The 17,124-nt window shown below is 37.2% G+C and overlaps 1 protein-coding gene across 6 annotated transcripts in view; it reads left to right on the top strand.

Annotated features, from left to right (window-relative positions):
* Positions 1-17,124, top strand: part of WASHC4 (WASH complex subunit 4) — a 41,953-nt gene that overhangs the window by 24,165 nt on the left and 664 nt on the right. For 2 of the 6 annotated variants that reach the window (XM_080627322.1, XM_080627323.1), the window contains exons 18-33: positions 8-87; positions 1,007-1,112; positions 1,908-2,024; positions 2,983-3,151; positions 3,281-3,435; positions 4,777-4,851; positions 5,663-5,767; positions 6,178-6,312; positions 7,004-7,112; positions 7,822-7,888; positions 8,574-8,660; positions 9,196-9,343; positions 9,937-10,033; positions 10,528-10,724; positions 11,842-11,941; positions 13,236-13,311. In XM_080627322.1, coding sequence (XP_080483448.1) covers positions 8-87; positions 1,007-1,112; positions 1,908-2,024; positions 2,983-3,151; positions 3,281-3,435; positions 4,777-4,851; positions 5,663-5,767; positions 6,178-6,312; positions 7,004-7,112; positions 7,822-7,888; positions 8,574-8,660; positions 9,196-9,343; positions 9,937-10,033; positions 10,528-10,724; positions 11,842-11,941; positions 13,236-13,303 — 1,815 coding nt within the window. In that variant the 3' untranslated portion in view covers positions 13,304-13,311. Of the gene's footprint in view, positions 1-7; positions 88-1,006; positions 1,113-1,907; positions 2,025-2,982; positions 3,152-3,280; positions 3,436-4,776; positions 4,852-5,662; positions 5,768-6,177; positions 6,313-7,003; positions 7,113-7,821; positions 7,889-8,573; positions 8,661-9,195; positions 9,344-9,936; positions 10,034-10,527; positions 10,725-11,841; positions 11,942-13,235; positions 16,276-17,124 lie in introns of those variants that run through there. The other 4 variants (XM_080627321.1, XM_080627326.1, XM_080627324.1 and 1 more) reach the window with 3 other exon arrangements.

Raw genomic sequence — 17,124 nt, 5'->3', positions numbered from 1 at the left:
TGTACAGAAAACTTTTAAAGATGAAGAACTCCTTCCCCTTCAGCTAGTTCTGAAAAAACTAGACTTGATCAGTGAACTTACAGAGCGGTAAGTAATAGTATGTAATGTAAGGAAAGCAGTGTAGTGTCACTAGGTGAATTGGATCTTCACTGTGATTTGCAAAATTTGTGAATTGCAAAATCTGGTAGCTGCATGCTAGTGGTGATTTTTGCATGTATTGTAGACCAGGGATAGAAAGAATTCCAGAGCTAAGCCTGAAGTTTGCTGGTCTTTGAGCAAGTCATATGTACTTAACTGTTGCCAACTTGGTAATCCACTTCTCTGATGTTTTAGAAATACTGTCATTTTCTTGGTTGACTTGGCTTTATGTTAAGCTAAAGTCTTCCTCTTAACCCAACTCCCAAATTTATAAATTAATACCACTCTGGGAGATCAGGCTGTCAGTTCACGTGTGACACCACGTCTTACTGCTGCTGTAGTTTCAGTGGACGCTCAAGTTACACCATGTTGACTATCTGAATGCTAGGTAAATACCTGGATTCTATGCATTCTTTATGGAGAGAGACAAACACCTTCAGTGGATGACTCATGGGATGAATTCCTGTTGTACGCTGGTTGTATCAAGAAAGGCCTGTTTCTTTTCTGATTTACAGGACAAACTTGGAATATGTGTTTGACCTCTCAGTTACTAATTGCATTAATAGGAAAATAGCTATTTAAGATTTTGCTGTAATTTAAGGTCTAATTCTTCCAGAGACTGAGTAAACTTTTTTTTTTTTCCAGAGCACATATCTTTTATTTATGAGTAGTCTAGTGGAAAACAAGAAGTAAAATGTCCATTATTTAAACACCTTTCTTTTGAAGGACAAGGTATCTGGAACATTAAAGTAACCATGTAAAACTTAGGCTTGAAAAACAGTTGTCTTTAGTTTAAACACTAAATGTCACTGTGTTAGAAGAATGGCCTCTTCCAATTCTGTGTTTAATAAGTAATTTTGTATTCTAGAATTCGAGCACAATGTGACTGCTGTTTCTTGTACTGGCATCGAGCAGTCTTTCCAATCTACTTAGATGATGTGTATGAAAATGCAGTTGATTCTGCTAGATTGCATGTAAGTAATACTGTTAGCAATGTCAAGAAGCTGCTGCAGTGGGAGGGATTCAGAGGAGAGGATAAAGCTTAGACTGCAACACTTAAGGAAAAAGCTCAAAAAAAAAAAAAGTGAAACTCAGGCAAGAGTGACTACTGGGACAGAAATTTCTCCTCAGTCTGGAGAATACAAAAGCAATCTTTGTTCTAAATCTGATTAAAACGTTATCTGTCTGCTCTAAAAAAAAACAGGTTGCCATTAACTCTGGTTCTCTGTGTGTCTTTCTCTCTGTTCCTCTCTTCGTTAATTCATTCTAATTTGAAATGAACACCTTTTGCTAGACTTGAATATTAGAAGTCTTCCACGTTGTGGTTAGGTATTTCTAAAGCACATATCACTATGTTCAGTTGTTCTGTAGCTTTCCCCCCCCTCCCCCGTCTCTCTGTCCCTCTTTGAAGTATCAAGTATTTGCTGCAGAAGTAAATCATGCTTTGGCATGCTAATCCTAATAAAAATCAATCATCTGTTCTAGTATTGTGCATGCCATGGTCAATTATAGTGCTAAAATGAATATAGTAGAAATAATTCCACATAAAATAGCTAATAATTATGACCTTCCAGTAAATGCATCAGTAGCAACTAAATATGTCAGATGAACGCATTGAGTGGAAACTTCGGTAGGGCTTATGAAGTCTATGTTTAATAATAGTGGGAAGACTAGTAATTTTGATTCATTGGTTAGCTTTGAACACTGTTTGAGATGCTGTTGACATGTCTGTCAATCTCTTGGTTAAGCATAATAACTTCTTTTTTCAGTATATGTTTAGTGCACTGCGGGACTGTGTACCTGCTATGATGCATGCAAGACACTTGGAATCTTATGAGGTGCTTCTGGAATGCTATGACAAAGAAATCATGGAAGTGCTTAATGAGGTAATCTGTTGTAAATGGAAATTAAAGACAACACTGTGCTTGGAATATCTTACAGGCCAGCATCTTTTGTACCAAACCTGATATAATCTACAAAAGTAGCACAGAGATTGTGCTTTTTTTTTTTTTTTGTGCTTTTGAGATTGGTGTAAAGTATTTTAACAAATAAGGAAGCATTCGCTGACGATTCTGGTTGTTTAAGACACGTTGCTGATGGTATCTGGCTGGAAACATGAAAATACTGCACTCTAAATCACTTAAGTTGGCAAAACCTGAGTTACAGGTTTGGCTACGAAGATAGAAGAGTGCTTTTAGTCAGGTTAGGATCTGCTCTATGAATGCCTAAAATAAGTACTACTGTTCTTTGTATGCATGGCTTTTACTAGTGAAGGCTCTGTAAATGTAGTTAGTCCCTTTAGTGCATTATTATCTACAAGTATGAAGGGTGATTGACAGAAAGAAAAAGAGAATTTGGATTTCCCAAGTCCTAGATTTTTTGACCTAGGTTTTGACACTTATTAAGTAGTTCAAACCCACACATTATGTATCTCCTGCAGAAAATGGGGCCAGATTGCTTATTGCAAGACTCTTCCTCACTAAGTGTTGTTATATCGAGATAGCCTTAAGCCTAGCTCTCCTTAAGATTAAAAATCAGAATATTGAAGTTTAAATTGTGTTAAACTCCTATATGGAAGTTTTAATCATGTACAGAATGGCATTAGGTAGCTAAGTCTTTATCTTTTCTGAGCTATTGTGTACTAGAACAAGGACAACGGAAATGAATAACTCTAGTTCCCATGTATTGATTCACTTTGACTTGTGTTGCCATGCCAAAGCAAAGCTGTCTTCACTAGTTTAATCAGACTTTCATGTATCTCTGGAGAGAGATGTTAGTTCTGCGAACAGTGCATTGTAGGCAGGTACTGAACATGGCCTTTTTTTTTTTCTCTTCCCTGAACAGCACTTGCTGGACAAGTTATGTAAAGAGATAGAAAAGGACCTGCGCCTATCAGTTCATACACACCTAAAGCTGGATGACAGAAACCCCTTCAGAGTTGGTATGAAGGATCTAGCTCACTTCTTCTTTCTGAATCCGATACGTTTTTTCAATCGATTCATTGACATCAAAGGTGAGGAGTTACACGTTTTCCTGATTCCATTACTTTCAACTCTGTTGCACTTCAGCTTTTCACTTCTTTCGACACTTCTGTAATTAAATGGGTAATATTGTTTTAGTTCATCCTTCTATATGTTTACAGCTTATGTAACTCACTATTTGGACAAGACCTTCTACAATTTAACGACTGTAGCTCTTCATGACTGGGCCACCTACAGTGAAATGAGAAACCTAGCAACTCAACGCTATGGTTTAAGTATGACTGAAGCACATCTTCCCAGCCAGACTCTGGAACAGGTACAGTGCCTTCAGGATATCAATATTGTTTGTTCCATTACACTGTCATACTATGGCTAGCCATTCAAAGAATTGAGTTTTGAAAGTACCAACTGTTTGGAAAGAGTGATCTTTAATTTCTGGTTGACTTCAGAGGCAACATCTTTAGTTACCTTTGGAGATAACACCAATATTAGTTAATTTCATGTTGGACATGTATAATTTTTATTTTTCTTTTAAACATCAGGTTTAATGAGAGTGGGTATATAAAGTCAGAACATTTTCTTGACAATTCGGTATCTGCAATTTGGTGAGCAGTACAGCTGGAATAAAACCACCACAAGTCTGGAATGACCTTTGAATGGTGGGCCTTTTCCCAGGTTTATTGCTTGCTTCTCAGCAGGTTTTACTCAGTGATCATCAAGAGAAACTCTTTCACAGGCTGGACATTGAGGACTTTGGGACATTTGTGATTAACTTAATAAGAGAGTGACTCAAAGCCTCCTAGAAACTGCTAAATGTTACATGTAAAGTAGTAGTCTTGTAAAGTTAATGGTGAAGGCATTCATTGTTACAGAGTTGGTGCAAAAGAAATAAAACTTGCCTATTTTTGAGGACTTTCCTTCAAGAGTTTTAGTATCTTGGGTATTTCTGGCAGTTAGCTTCGTTCCTTCATTTGGGTTAGCACGTTGGTGAAACCTCTTAGAAATACATTCTCCCCCCAAAAGAAATGTTTGTGATGGCTGTCTTCCTAAGTTGAAGGAAGGCATAGAACTAAGAACTCTAGCAGCTTCTTGGTACGAAAGTCCTCTGGATTAGTTTCAGTTTCTCGCTTTGGTTTTCTATTGGCAATATTTGGCCATCACAGGGTTATAAAGAATTAAGTCATTTCACAGCATTGATTCCTAACATTCGTTCTGGTATGAGCATTACTTCAAAACAAGGACACCCCACATTCCATTCCTTCCCAGTTCCAGCAAAATCCTGATAAAATCCTTGGCACAACTGGAAATAGAATGTAATAGACTAAAGTGTATCCTCTCTAGGCTAAATTTTAACTGGGGCTTGTGGTAGAGACTGGAGGATTCCTAACTTTTAGGGGAAGCTGGAAGGAAAACAGGCAGAAGAGTAAATGTTAAAACATGAACTCAGCTTCTTTTTTTTTTCCTCCTTTAAGCATTGTCTTGTAGACACTGAACAAAAATTAAGAGATTCTTTATTTTGCGAAGTGAAAACATTTGGTTTTTTTAAATGCTTTCAAGTAGCTACAGAAATAGTATTTGTTCACCTTAGTGGTTAGACATGTCAGTAGTTCCTGAGAATTTTTACCATAATAATTCTCAATAGATAATATTGTTTCAGGGTCTGGATGTTTTGGAAATCATGAGAAATATTCATGTTTTCGTATCCCGCTACCTCTACAATCTGAATAATCAGGTAAGGTATAACCTGTGATTTTTCCTAGCTTTGGCTCTTATTTGAAGGGATTGAGAAATGTAGAAGTAGATGACATGTAAGAAACCCCCGAGCTGAACATACTTAATAATGAGCTGTAAAACAGCTGTTGTTGTCTAGAAAAACATCTTTAGGGATGCTGTAGATAGGTCTTGGAGAATGTTCTCTAAGCATGTTTTGAGTACAGTGTGCCAGTAAGATCACCCATGTTAGATACTCCCGTGGAGCTGTGATAATTGGCTGCTATCTAAGGGCATACTATATGTGATTTTTTCAACTTGAAAAAAGGATATCTGCAGAAGGGTTATTAGAGAGATGAAGCAATGAATGACATGGAGAAACATGTACAGGGAGCAACTCTTTTTGATTTCTCACACAGTGAGAATGAAGACCAGTATGAAAAAGAGTGACTTCTTTAAAGTAAAGGAAATACTTTTTTCTTCATAGCACATAATTTGGTAGTGGAATTCATTACCATTGTATATAGTGAGGCCAAAAGTACAAACAGGTGCCAAAAGAGTTTAGACCAGTTGATGCAGGATATAATCTCTATAAATGTGAGAGTTTGGGTGCAGCATCTGCCTTGGAATCATTGAATCACCACTTTGCAGAAATTGGAAGAACCTACCAGATGAAGTTTGTTGTATGCATGCTGGGTTTTCTTTGTTCCTTCCCTACTCATCAGTTATTAGCTGCTCTCAGAAATAGGTTATAGGTTACCTATGTTGATGATTTATCACAGAATCAGTTTTGGGTTAATAACTTAATTTTTTTTTTCTCTCCTGCTTCTCAGATCTTCATTGAAAGAACAAGTAATAACAAACACTTGAACACTATCAATATCAGACACATTGCTAATTCAATTCGAACTCATGGAACAGGAATCATGAACACAACAGTGAGTATCTTCTGCACCGCTGTTGGATAATTTTTTTATAGTGCACAAAAGCCTCCAGCTCTTGCATCCCCTAATGGTTTATTTGGTTATGCAGTTTTAATAATGCAGTAATCATGTACTGCATGTATTAACAAAATAATTTAGTTCTTGGACATGACACAAATCTGTACCACAGTCTCTTAGGAGTTATGCCATTTCCAGCTATTACATAAAAGTTAATGAAGAGATCTAAAAACACATCAGAGAAAATACAGATGTTCTGGTGGGACTCTGAATTTCAGTGAAGTCAATTGGGTAGACAGTTCTATATAAATACAGGTTACTTGAGAATCTGCTGAAAACAGGTTGCTGGATATGTTTGTTACTTCGCTAATTGGCTTGATTTGACTATACTATTATTATTATTCCAGGTAAATTTCACTTACCAATTTTTGAGGAAAAAGTTCTATATTTTTAGTCAGTTCATGTATGATGAGCATATAAAATCCAGGCTTATCAAGGACATCAGATTCTTCAGGGAAGTCAAGGATCAAAATGATCATAAGGTATAGTAATTTTTGAAGGATTGATAATAACTTGGATAAAAATGCTACTTTCATGCAGCAAACCATAGCAATCCTATTATTTAAATGTGTATCTCCAGACAAAGTGACAGATTTTGTCTAGCAAAATGCAGTGTTAAACAAGTTGTACAATTCAGATGGAATTGTTTAATTGTATCTGTAAATATAATGTTGGGTAAAATCATTGTGATCTGAAAATAATGATTTGATGGAGTCATAGTCTATTGGAGGTTCTAAACTTCTAATCCTAATCATGCTTAACAGTTGCTAGCAGTTTTGAATAATAACGTTATTCAGATTGAATCCAGAAGTATGTGAACTTGTAGCGCTTGCTCCAGTATGGCAAGATTTGGGATGAAGGTCTGATTTTCAATGCTGGAAAATTCATTTCTCAAAAATGTGAGAGACAATGCATTTAGTAAAACAGACTGCCAGCTTCTTTGTATGTCAAGTGCTTATTTGTTGTAGGTATACTTTCTTGTTCACAGTAACACTTCTATTTCACTTCTGAACTTGCACTGACTTCTGTGCACTAAAATGGGCGGGCAGGTGTATAATTTCTAAAATAGCTGTAGATGTGAGGTAAGAATATATTGCAAATATAATTGTATTGACATGATGAAAAAAATTAAGGATAATTTTTCTTACAAATTACTCTCAAATACTTTTCTAGTATCCCTTTGAAAGAGCAGATAAATTCAACCGTGGCATCAGAAAACTTGGAATAACCCCGGATGGCCAGAGCTATCTTGACCAGTTCAGACAACTGATAAGTCAGATTGGTATGAAATGTTATCTAAGACAATGTTATATATGTTATTAAATAGAAGGGTTCTTCATTGTCTAGCAACTTAACTTTTAGGTCAGGCTAAAACTAGATTTAACTCAATTCAGATGGAAAGTTGTACTTGACACTTGTACAAGTGTCACTTGTACCGTATGTGAAATACTCTTGCTCAGTTACACAGAAATGGTCCTTGCATGTCTTAATCTAAAATACAGCTATGCTTGCATAAATGCTTGTTCCCTTCTGACTTTTATTCAGCTTGAGTATATTTCCCAGTAAAATAATAGTACTGTTAAATTCATGTATTTCAAAAAATGGCCATATATTCAGCTGGAGTATCTTTGAGTAATGCATGACATTACAATGGTATTTTCAGCCGTTGATGCTGTAGATGTGCAGGACTGATCCGAACTTGCAAGTGTTTCATGTGCCCAGTGGAGAGAATTTGTACTATTTTGCTCTTATGCTATCACTGAAGTAAACACCACCTTGCTAGATGATGCATTTGTGTTTTATTTCTCTACATAGACTTGTGATACCAGGGTTCAGTGTAACTTCATTAATGTGGCTTTCAGAAGAGTTTCTTCGCCAGAAGTATATGGCGACTTTAATTTATGTTTCAGAGCTTATAGGAGTTATGAAGAGTGTGCATGTATTTAAGTCATTACAAATTACTTCCTTGTTTTTTTTTCTTGTTTTTAAAGGCAATGCTATGGGTTATGTGCGAATGATAAGATCTGGTGGACTTCACTGCTGTAGCAGTGCAATTAGGTACTTGAAAGAAATACTTCCTTTTTCTGTCTGCTCCTTCTTGTTCTTTTGCTCCCTATTCATGCTGATATTCCCTAGGTTTTTACAATCCCCCATAAATTTTGAAAAGGTCAGTTTTTATGCCTTTATTAAAGTGATATTATCAAAACCAGTGCTGGAATTCAGAACTGTACTGCCATTGCCATAAACCACTGAAAATCAGACGAATTCTGTGGAAAAAAGCTTCAAAACAGTTAATAGAATTTATATAAAAGTCATTAGTTCTTAATTAAGTCAGTAATTCCTGATGTTAATCACTTCAGGGTGCATTAAGGAAAAATAGTACAAGCCTTGAGGAACTTGGGAAAAATGTTTCTTTGATACTTCTTTCTGTGTAGATGATTGTGTTTATTAAAACATAGTGACTTTTTACAGAAATAGTTGTTTTTCTTGCAAATAATAGTAAACTTACAGTTAAGGGAAGCAAGTGTTAGAGAAGGAGATGTTAGCCTGATAAATGCAGAAGTACAAATAATGTGTGTGTTTTAGAAGTGGATTTGATAGTGCCTGAGTGTGAATCGTATGGCAGATATAACTACAACTAAGTAGCTTGAGGCCAGAAAACTAAAGTAAATAACAAGTTACGGTAGATACTTCAGTGAACATAGACAGTTGAGCATAATCCTAACAAACAGTAAATTTTCAGGTTTGTTCCTGATCTGGAAGATATCGTTAACTTTGAGGAGCTGGTGAAAGAAGAAGGACTCTCAGAAGAAACACAGAAAGCAGCAAGGTACCCTAACGTCATGCTTCTGGGATCTAAGGCAGGGATGGGATGACAGAATTGTAATTTTAAAGTTATAAATGCAGTTATTAGTTGTCTCTGTGCATGTGTTAAAAGTTCAAATGACTTCATGCAAAAATACTTACTTCTCTTCAAAGCAGAAAAAATAGAAGCAGTAATTTTAAAAATGAGAAGTGGCATTTCTACTGATAGAGTGTTAGAACCTGGTTTCTTGATAAAATCCTTGTGGTTTAAAGGCTAACGAGCTTTCCTCACCTTGTGTCTGACATCTATTTTTAGAATCTTCAGGGCCTTAGGAAAAAAAGCTGCAAATATTCTATTTATAGACCTTTTTTGAGAGAATTAAATCAAGAAACATGATTCAAGGTGGCTGTAGAGGTGAGGTGTAATCTCAGACACTAGTCTGAATACTGGATTGTGGGTGTAACCAAAGGGGGGAAGAGAGGGTTGTTACCACGAGGTCTAAGTAAGCAAAGAAACCTCTAGCAGAAAGCGGGTAATAGCATGACTTAATCCTTTGCAGACAGTTGGACTCTGTCCTCGGTGACCTCACACGTAACTTTGCAGAAGGAACAGAGTACTTCAAAATGCTTGTGGATGTGTTTGCTCCTGAATTCCGGAGTCCAAAGAACATGCATTTGCGGAACTTCTATATAATTGTTCCTCCACTGGTTAGTATTTTCATTTCCACTACTTAACTTTAAAAGAATGTATCACATCAGGTTTGGGTTTAAGTATGTTGTATTAGGCTGCTGACTAGCATATTCTACTTTCTTCCCTGGTTATGAGTGGGATTGTTTTGAGCGTGGCTTTGTTGATAGTTGTTCAAAGCCATGTTTTTCTTCATTCACATAACTATGTGTGCTAGCACTCAAAAGGTAACTTGAACTTTTGTTTGAATCAAATTTGGGGAAGTCAAGATGAAAAAGGAACCTGGGCCGTTTTAATTATCCTTTACTTGCTTACATGCTTACCTCTCGTAATCACCAAGAGTATACAGAGTAATAGGCTGGCAAGAACAGCAAAGATGTACGTTTGTTTTTTTTTAACTTATACGTATGCAAATGTTTTCTAAAGCTTGACTTTCTTCCCCCAAAATCTAGAAAAAAAGCCAGGTTTTCATACAAAAATGTCTAATGATGGGAGACACAATTAACAGTTTTAGGCAGGGAATTATACTGATCGGTAAGAGCATGTATGGAAATACCTTTTAAAATTTGTGAGCAACTCTTGATGATTCCAAGACAGCTTTTCACTCTTTCAGACCCTCAATTTTGTAGAGCATTCTATCAGTTGCAAGGAGAAATTGAATAAGAAGAACAAATGTGGAGCAGCTTTCACTGATGATGGGTTTGCTATGGGTAAGTTTCAGCATGCTGACTAGCCTTTGGCTAAGCCAACATAAATGGATATTTGCAAGAAAAGGCTTTTCTGTTTGTATTTTCTGTGTTCCTATAATTAAACATTCCATAATTTATGTTTGGGTTGCCTTGGCTTCAGCAAAATGGATTTAAGGGTTATTGTTGCATTCAGAATCTTGTAAGCATGGAATAGCTGTGTATGGGAGCAGACAGATTTGTTGTATGTTGATGCTCCCATTTCTTTCAAAGCTTGTGGATCTCAGCAGATGAGAAGGTATGCAAGTCTTTGAGTAAGTTGTGACGTTTTCAAAAGTTGAAGCTATTGAAGCTTGTTCCTTTATTATCATTTTTTCCCTGTTAGATTTATTTGTATATTAATTGCAATTTAGATTTTGTGTTAGAATTATCAACGTAAGCTGATCCATTAAAAACATTCACAAAACATTTTGCAAATTGCATGTTGACTTTGGTACATGGTTTGTTAATGACTACAGGAGTGGCTTACATTCTGAAGCTTTTGGATCAGTACCAGGAGTTTGATTCTCTGCACTGGTTCCAGTCTGTTAGAGAGAAGTATGTGAAGGAAATAAGAGCAGTAGCTAAGCAACAGAATGTGCAGTCCACAAATCAAGATGAAAAACTACTACAAACTATGAACCTCACCCACAAGCGACTGGAAGTTTGTTTACAGGTAGAACATGGCTGTCATTATCTGTTCTGTATTGAGTTCTGCACTTACCCATTACAATTCAGGCTTCTGATGGAGCTTATTAAGAGTGAAAACCATAGAGCATGGTCTTAGAGCAGTAATACAAAAAGAGTGTAAAGACTTGAGGTGTATGATCTGGAGAGGATGTCATGTTTATGATATTTGAGTGAGGCACGAACTTGACCTGGTTGACTGGAAGTCTTTTGTCGCATGGAGTTTGAAATCAAATATAATGCAATTAAAACCTAAATGCTTAAATAGGAAAGAATAACTTTTTGGTTATATTTCTTTTAACAAAGATTTTATGTAACACTGTGATTCCCCTAAGAGTTTCTTAGAATCATTGAGTTGGAAAGGACCTTAAGATCATCTAGTTCCAACCTCCACTGCCACAGGGGACGCCTCACACTAGACCCTGTTGCTTGGCTGTTAATTCTGAGCTGCTAAGTTGAATGATGCACTAGCTGTTAAATAGAAGAAAGATACATTTGGATTCTGAAGCACAGCAGTTCAGGTTTCATCAGTGTTGTAAATGCTTTTCATCTCACTCTGCTTTTGATTTGGAGTGGCTGTGGGACAAACATGTGGCTGGCTGTTTATAAGTAACCTGTGATGATGATGTGTAAAAGCACATCTGTTGAAATAGATAAAGTCCTATGTGTTCTCATGACTCCCATGAGCGTGCAGTGTTTGGTCTTCTGCTGTTAAAAAAACCCACGTTGCTGAACCTTGTTCAGGAGCTGATCAAGCTTGTAGTTGTTTAAATTTTTGTCTGGCATGATTTTCCGTGAGCAAATTGCTGCAAATTCTCACTGCTGTTACAAACCTCATTTTCAGCCTCAGTAGACTAGTGAACAGATTTATTGTGCTGATTCTGCTTTGCTTAAATTACCCTTTAAGTTTCTGGCTGACGTCTGCTTTGTAAAATGCATGGAACAAGGAATGAATGGAGGAAGACTTTTTTTTTTTTTTTTTCCCAAGAGTGTCATTTAGAAGTCTGGTTGCCTTTAGATGCTTCTGAAAAATCCTATTTATATCTGCCTACAAATTCATTCTTGTCATATACACTGACACTCCTTTTCTGTATCTTTTCCCTTAGGAATTTGAACTCCTTTACTTCTCACTCAGTAGTGCAAGAATCTTTTTCAGAGCAGATAAAACTGCAGCAGAAGAAAACCAGGAAAAGAAAGAAAAAGAAGGTGAGTGAATACTATACATAGAACATCTTGGCTCATGAGAGAGTGCCTTAGTAGGGATGGTGCTTTTTTTTTCTTGCTTTTGATCCAGTATTCCAGAAGGAGTTTTACAGGGTTTAAGGGTGATTTGAGGAATAAAGAACAGCTCGCAAAGGCTGCCTTTGGAATGGGTGCATTTCAAGCTGGATTTAGGGGTGTGGAGGGGAGAACAGCATGACTACAAAAGCCCCAAAAAACCCAACCAACCCCCAAAACTCTGGGACAGGGAGAACTGCGTACTTGGAGTTAATATTAAATTCAGTAACTTCAACATCATACTTAACCTCTTAATTACTAATTTTGGCACAACCTTAGCTGATGTGAAATAAACTTGCTGGTTTATTTCACAATAAACCTGGTGTGAGATAAGGTGGTTTTCACCTATTATCTACCAGTTGTTTCTCAACTTCTGTAGGCAGATGATGCAGGTACTGTAAGTGACTTTCAGATGTTTATGGTATATTTTAGTCTACTATTGAATTACATTCAAAGAGTAAGGTCTTAATTTGTGGTATGGTCTCTTGACCAGGTAAAATGAGTATTGGAATGATCAAGATACAGAGATGCAGTTCAGTCACAAGTGATTTATAAGCTGAGGTAGCTGTATATTAAAAACGGAATTGGTGAATAATTTCCCACTGTGGTTCTGACAAAAGTGTAAATGACCTGTGAGATTACAGTCACTGGAGGCAAAGATCAGTTTTCTTCTCTACTGGGAATACAGTTTGTAAAGAAAGAAGATTTTTAGCATGAATTTACATTAGATCATATTCAGCAAAATTGCTCAAATAGTGGTTTAACTCAAAAAAAGAAGTAAAACCCAACTACAAGCATTGTGGTAGTTAAGAATAGACATATTACCCTGGCTTCTTTATGAGAGCATTGTGTAAATCACTGATTACTTAATTTTAGGTTAAATATCCACTGTTGTGATACATATTCAGTTCCCTGAAAAATGTTTTGTGGTGAGAAAAGCTTGAAATGTATACCAGGGTGAAAAGTTTTGAACATGGCAATATCTTTGCCTTCTACCATAATATTTGGGCTTGGACTCTGCAAGATGTGTGAGCATGTGTATGTATTCTTTACACAAGCTCTGCTGATGGAAGAAACCTTTCACCCCACGTGCTGACCATGGTGTTATCCAGTGCATTAGGACATCAGCGTAATATAGATAAGACTTTGTTTTTACTGCCTTGAATAAAACAATAAACATGATCCATGTCTTCATTTTTTTGTTTCTTTTCTTATTTTGTAGAAGAATCTGTTAAAACCAGCAACGGTGAACTCCCCAACTCGATGCCTGCAGATCCCGTTGTGAAATGATGTGGCTGGTATGGGTGATGATTACTTACTCAAATAATTCATGTTCTCATCAGTAACACTCTGTAGGGGTTAAAAGCTCTAGATTTGATTTACTCACTCCGTTAAACCCAAGAGAAAATGTACAGTAGTATACTAGCATCTGGTGAGGCTAGGTCTGTGTTTGTCTGTATTTCCTAGAGGAACTCCTATTTTCCAGGAGTTTCCATTATTTACAGCACTTTCTTTAGATGAAAATAATGATATAAAATGTTGACCCTGGAGGTAGCTGTTTTAAAGTACAGATAAAAAGCTTACTAATTTTTAGATGCATTCTTGCATCTCTAACATAGTATTAAAAAAAAAAAAGACTCACAGGCCAGTGGTCTAAGGTTTGAACTGGTGCATCTCTTTAACCAAGACAAAACTGAACCAAGCTATTGTGCATATTGGTTGTCCAAGAAAAGAATTCAGATGAGTTTTTATGCAATCCTGTTGTATTTAATGCAGTCACAGATTACACTGAATGCATGTTAGTTACCACACAAAATGGAAGTCCTCCTTAATGTTTTATTCAACAAACCCTTATTACTACTACAGAGAGTATTTGCACTGTGGGAACTGAGGATCCTGTCAGACATTTATCCCTGATGGTTTTTAACTCTCAGATTAGAGAAAGGGGAAAACCAGAAAAGTTAATGTAATAAATTACTTCTCATTTCATACCCAAGGTCTGATTTGCATCCACAGAAGTAAGGAAATCCAGAGCCAAGACAGAACCACAATCAGCTCTTCCTTTTATGACCAGGCACTGTGTGATGGGTGTCTGTAACTATTAAGTGATCTTACAGTTCATGAATATGTTGTGCCTAATCGCAAGTTTCAGCCTCAATGCTGTATTTCCTGGCCTATGTAGGCTTGTTGTACCGTCCGTGTTGTTCATACAGTCTTACACGCCTGATTGTTAACAATAATTGCACTGCAGGCTTCAGAAACTGCTGAACACTGTGAGAACTCTGTATAAATGTAACATCCATTAATGCCTGCAAGTAGAGGTTTTAGACTGTGCAAGAATTACTCTGATTCCTAACTTCAGTAAATAGCTAGACTTAACTTAAAAGTAAACCCAACTGTCATTAAAAGATAGGGTTGTGTTTTGATCTCCCAGAACATAAAAAAGTTCTAGGTCTTACTAACTAGGATAAACTACTCCAGTCAGTCCAACGGAGAATAACTTTTTTGGGGTTTTGTTTTTGGCACTCTTACTGTAGTTTTAGACCATCCCTGCCAGCTTCTTTCATCTCTTCACATTACAAAAAAGTGATGGTTTAGTGGTTCAAATTGTTCCACCCACCCTGGGTCACTAGCTAAGACAATTCCTGTTGTAATTCTGATTTGCCCTTTTCTGCCACTCACTCTGATGTTCAGAAAACTAGGACAGATGTTTTGTTGCAACTGGAAAGACCAGACTGATGCTAAAGTCCTTTTGGTCCTGGAAACATGACACAGAAGCTTCATGGACTGTATAAATCAGCTGGACTCATCACAAGTTTTGTTTTTAATTCACTCTCAGTGCAAAGACTGCCCTAAAGAATGCTGCATCACTGGAGTTATAATTTTTGCTTTTTTATGTTGATACAGGTTTTTTTTTTTTTTGTAATTTGTGTACACTTCCTTTTTTGACCAAATTGTGCCCACACTGAACACTCAGTAGCGCTGCAGAGATCAGCTGCTGCGCTGCTGTGCTGCTGCTCATTCCCATCCCGTTGCAACTGCAGCATGTATTTCCATATTCCTATCTCAGCTGAAGTCCCAGGAGTTCTTGGCTTGCAATGGCCAAGCATTGCATTTCTTTCAGCAGCTGCAGAATCATGCATAAATGGTGTTCAGTCCCCGCTGGGTGCACTTGCTAGGTTAGACATGCACAGTCAAGACATTACCTGCACTCTAATAAAATTTGTACTTTTCCCTCCTTCTAGATAGTGTCTTTCCAAAAGATAGTCTCCTATCTCGGATAGGAAATACATTGCAGTTGAACATGAAGTGGACTGTCCATTTTCTCAACAAACTGCTGTGGTTCTAGTGATGGCAGTTCTGCAGGCAAAACATAAGCCTATTTTTATAGAACCCTGTTTAATCTGGGAGACCTGAATGTATACTATATGTGGCAGAAATATATACATACACACAAATATGTACAGTGGTAGTAGAGCTATTCTTGCTAATACAGGATTGTAGTTTATATTTCCTCCTTTCTTTCTGTCATGTAGCAGCATATACAATTTTTCTCATCTCAAATACAAAGTGGGTCCTGGATTTGGATGTGTCACACACCCCTCTGTCAGCAAGAGGCACATTAAATCCTTTTTCCCTTCCACAAGGAGCTGGAAGGGGGTGCAAAGGTCTTGCTTGTGGTGCTACTACTGTTCTCATTGCTTTTGCCCTCCTGTTCTGATTATGGGAACAAAACAGATCCTGGGCTGGAGATGAGACTGTGGAGCTAAAACAAAAAAATCCTCCACACTAAACTGATTGCTCTCACTCAAAATTCCCAGAGGTGATAAAAGGGAAGAGGATGATGAGTTTGCTCCAGGGACACAATGCAGGTCTCTAGGTGTTTTCCTTCAAGGCAGGGCAGAACTAGGCTGAAGTGTGGCTGCCCTCATGTGCTCAGTCTTGTGTCAAGCGGTAGCAGCTGCTGTGCCAGAGGTATCGCAACCCGCTTCTGGTATGGCACTGTGCCCTTTTGTGCCAGAAGCCAGGGGCTGCCTTGCTGGTCCTCCTCCCAGCATGGTGGTAAGGGAGAGTGGAGCCAGCTGATGCCTCACTCAGCACCAAAGTCAAAAGGCATTTGCAGTGAGTGGTCTCTAAGTGATGGTCCCAGTGGCACCCAACTGCTGTGAGGTGCATGGTACTGGTGCTGAAGGGTAGATTCTGTAATTGGAAGTAAATCTGAGTTTTCATCTGACATCCATTAACAACAGCTGTTTTCAGCTTCTCAGGTACAAAGGACCAAATGTAACACTTAATGTTTCCTAACTCAAAAGGGTATTTTGTTACCTTGGTCTCTCTGGTTTGTGAGTAGAGAACATTATGTATATAAAACTGTGTTAATAAATGCAATTTTGAGAACCTCATTCTCAGTGTCTTCAGTAACATCAGTTCAGGAGGTGTTTGTTTATTTATTTTTAATAAGACAGCTTCAACTTTTATGAAGTTTTTGCCAGTTACCAACAGTTTTTTTCCATGGTTCTTTTAAATATTCAGCAACTAGCTAAACTGAATTCCATGTCAAACACAAACTTGGATCTTTCAGATTCTGCTTACAGAAAATCTAGTTTCTGATTAAGTGATTGAGTTAAATTAAGTCCAAGGAATTTCAGTCATTTGTTCTGGCTACCTTATCTTGATTAATACAAACTTCTGGCATAGATTATATCCCCCCAATACCACATGTTTGTTCTTGCAGAGTACCATTTCTCATGTTTTCAGGTTAAACAGGAAGGGGGGAATAAAGTGAACTTCTTAGCCAAATCTAATTTCAAGACTACTAGAATAAATTCAGACAGACTATGAGACTAGTCAATATATTGTAGACTTACAATCTAGCATTTTATTACTCAGTTTCTCAAAACCAAATATTGCTGGTAGATTCAGCTGTTGCATATCACTGTAATGTTAAAAATACAAAGAATTCTTCTTATAAAAGTACTTACTTGTCCTACAGTTACCACCTCTGGCAACTTTGAAGAAACTTAACCATAGAAACAACTGCAAACAACTAACATGCCCCCTTCTCCAACTACTCCTGCTGTTTGCATGTCAGTGGTATTTAGAATAATAAA

Source organism: Psittacula echo (genome assembly GCF_963264785.1).
Source record: "Psittacula echo genome assembly, chromosome: 1".
Classification (NCBI taxonomy): domain Eukaryota; kingdom Metazoa; phylum Chordata; class Aves; order Psittaciformes; family Psittacidae; genus Psittacula; species Psittacula echo.
The sequence above is the reverse complement of the archived record's forward strand: the minus strand, read 5'-3'. Positions and strand labels throughout refer to the sequence as shown.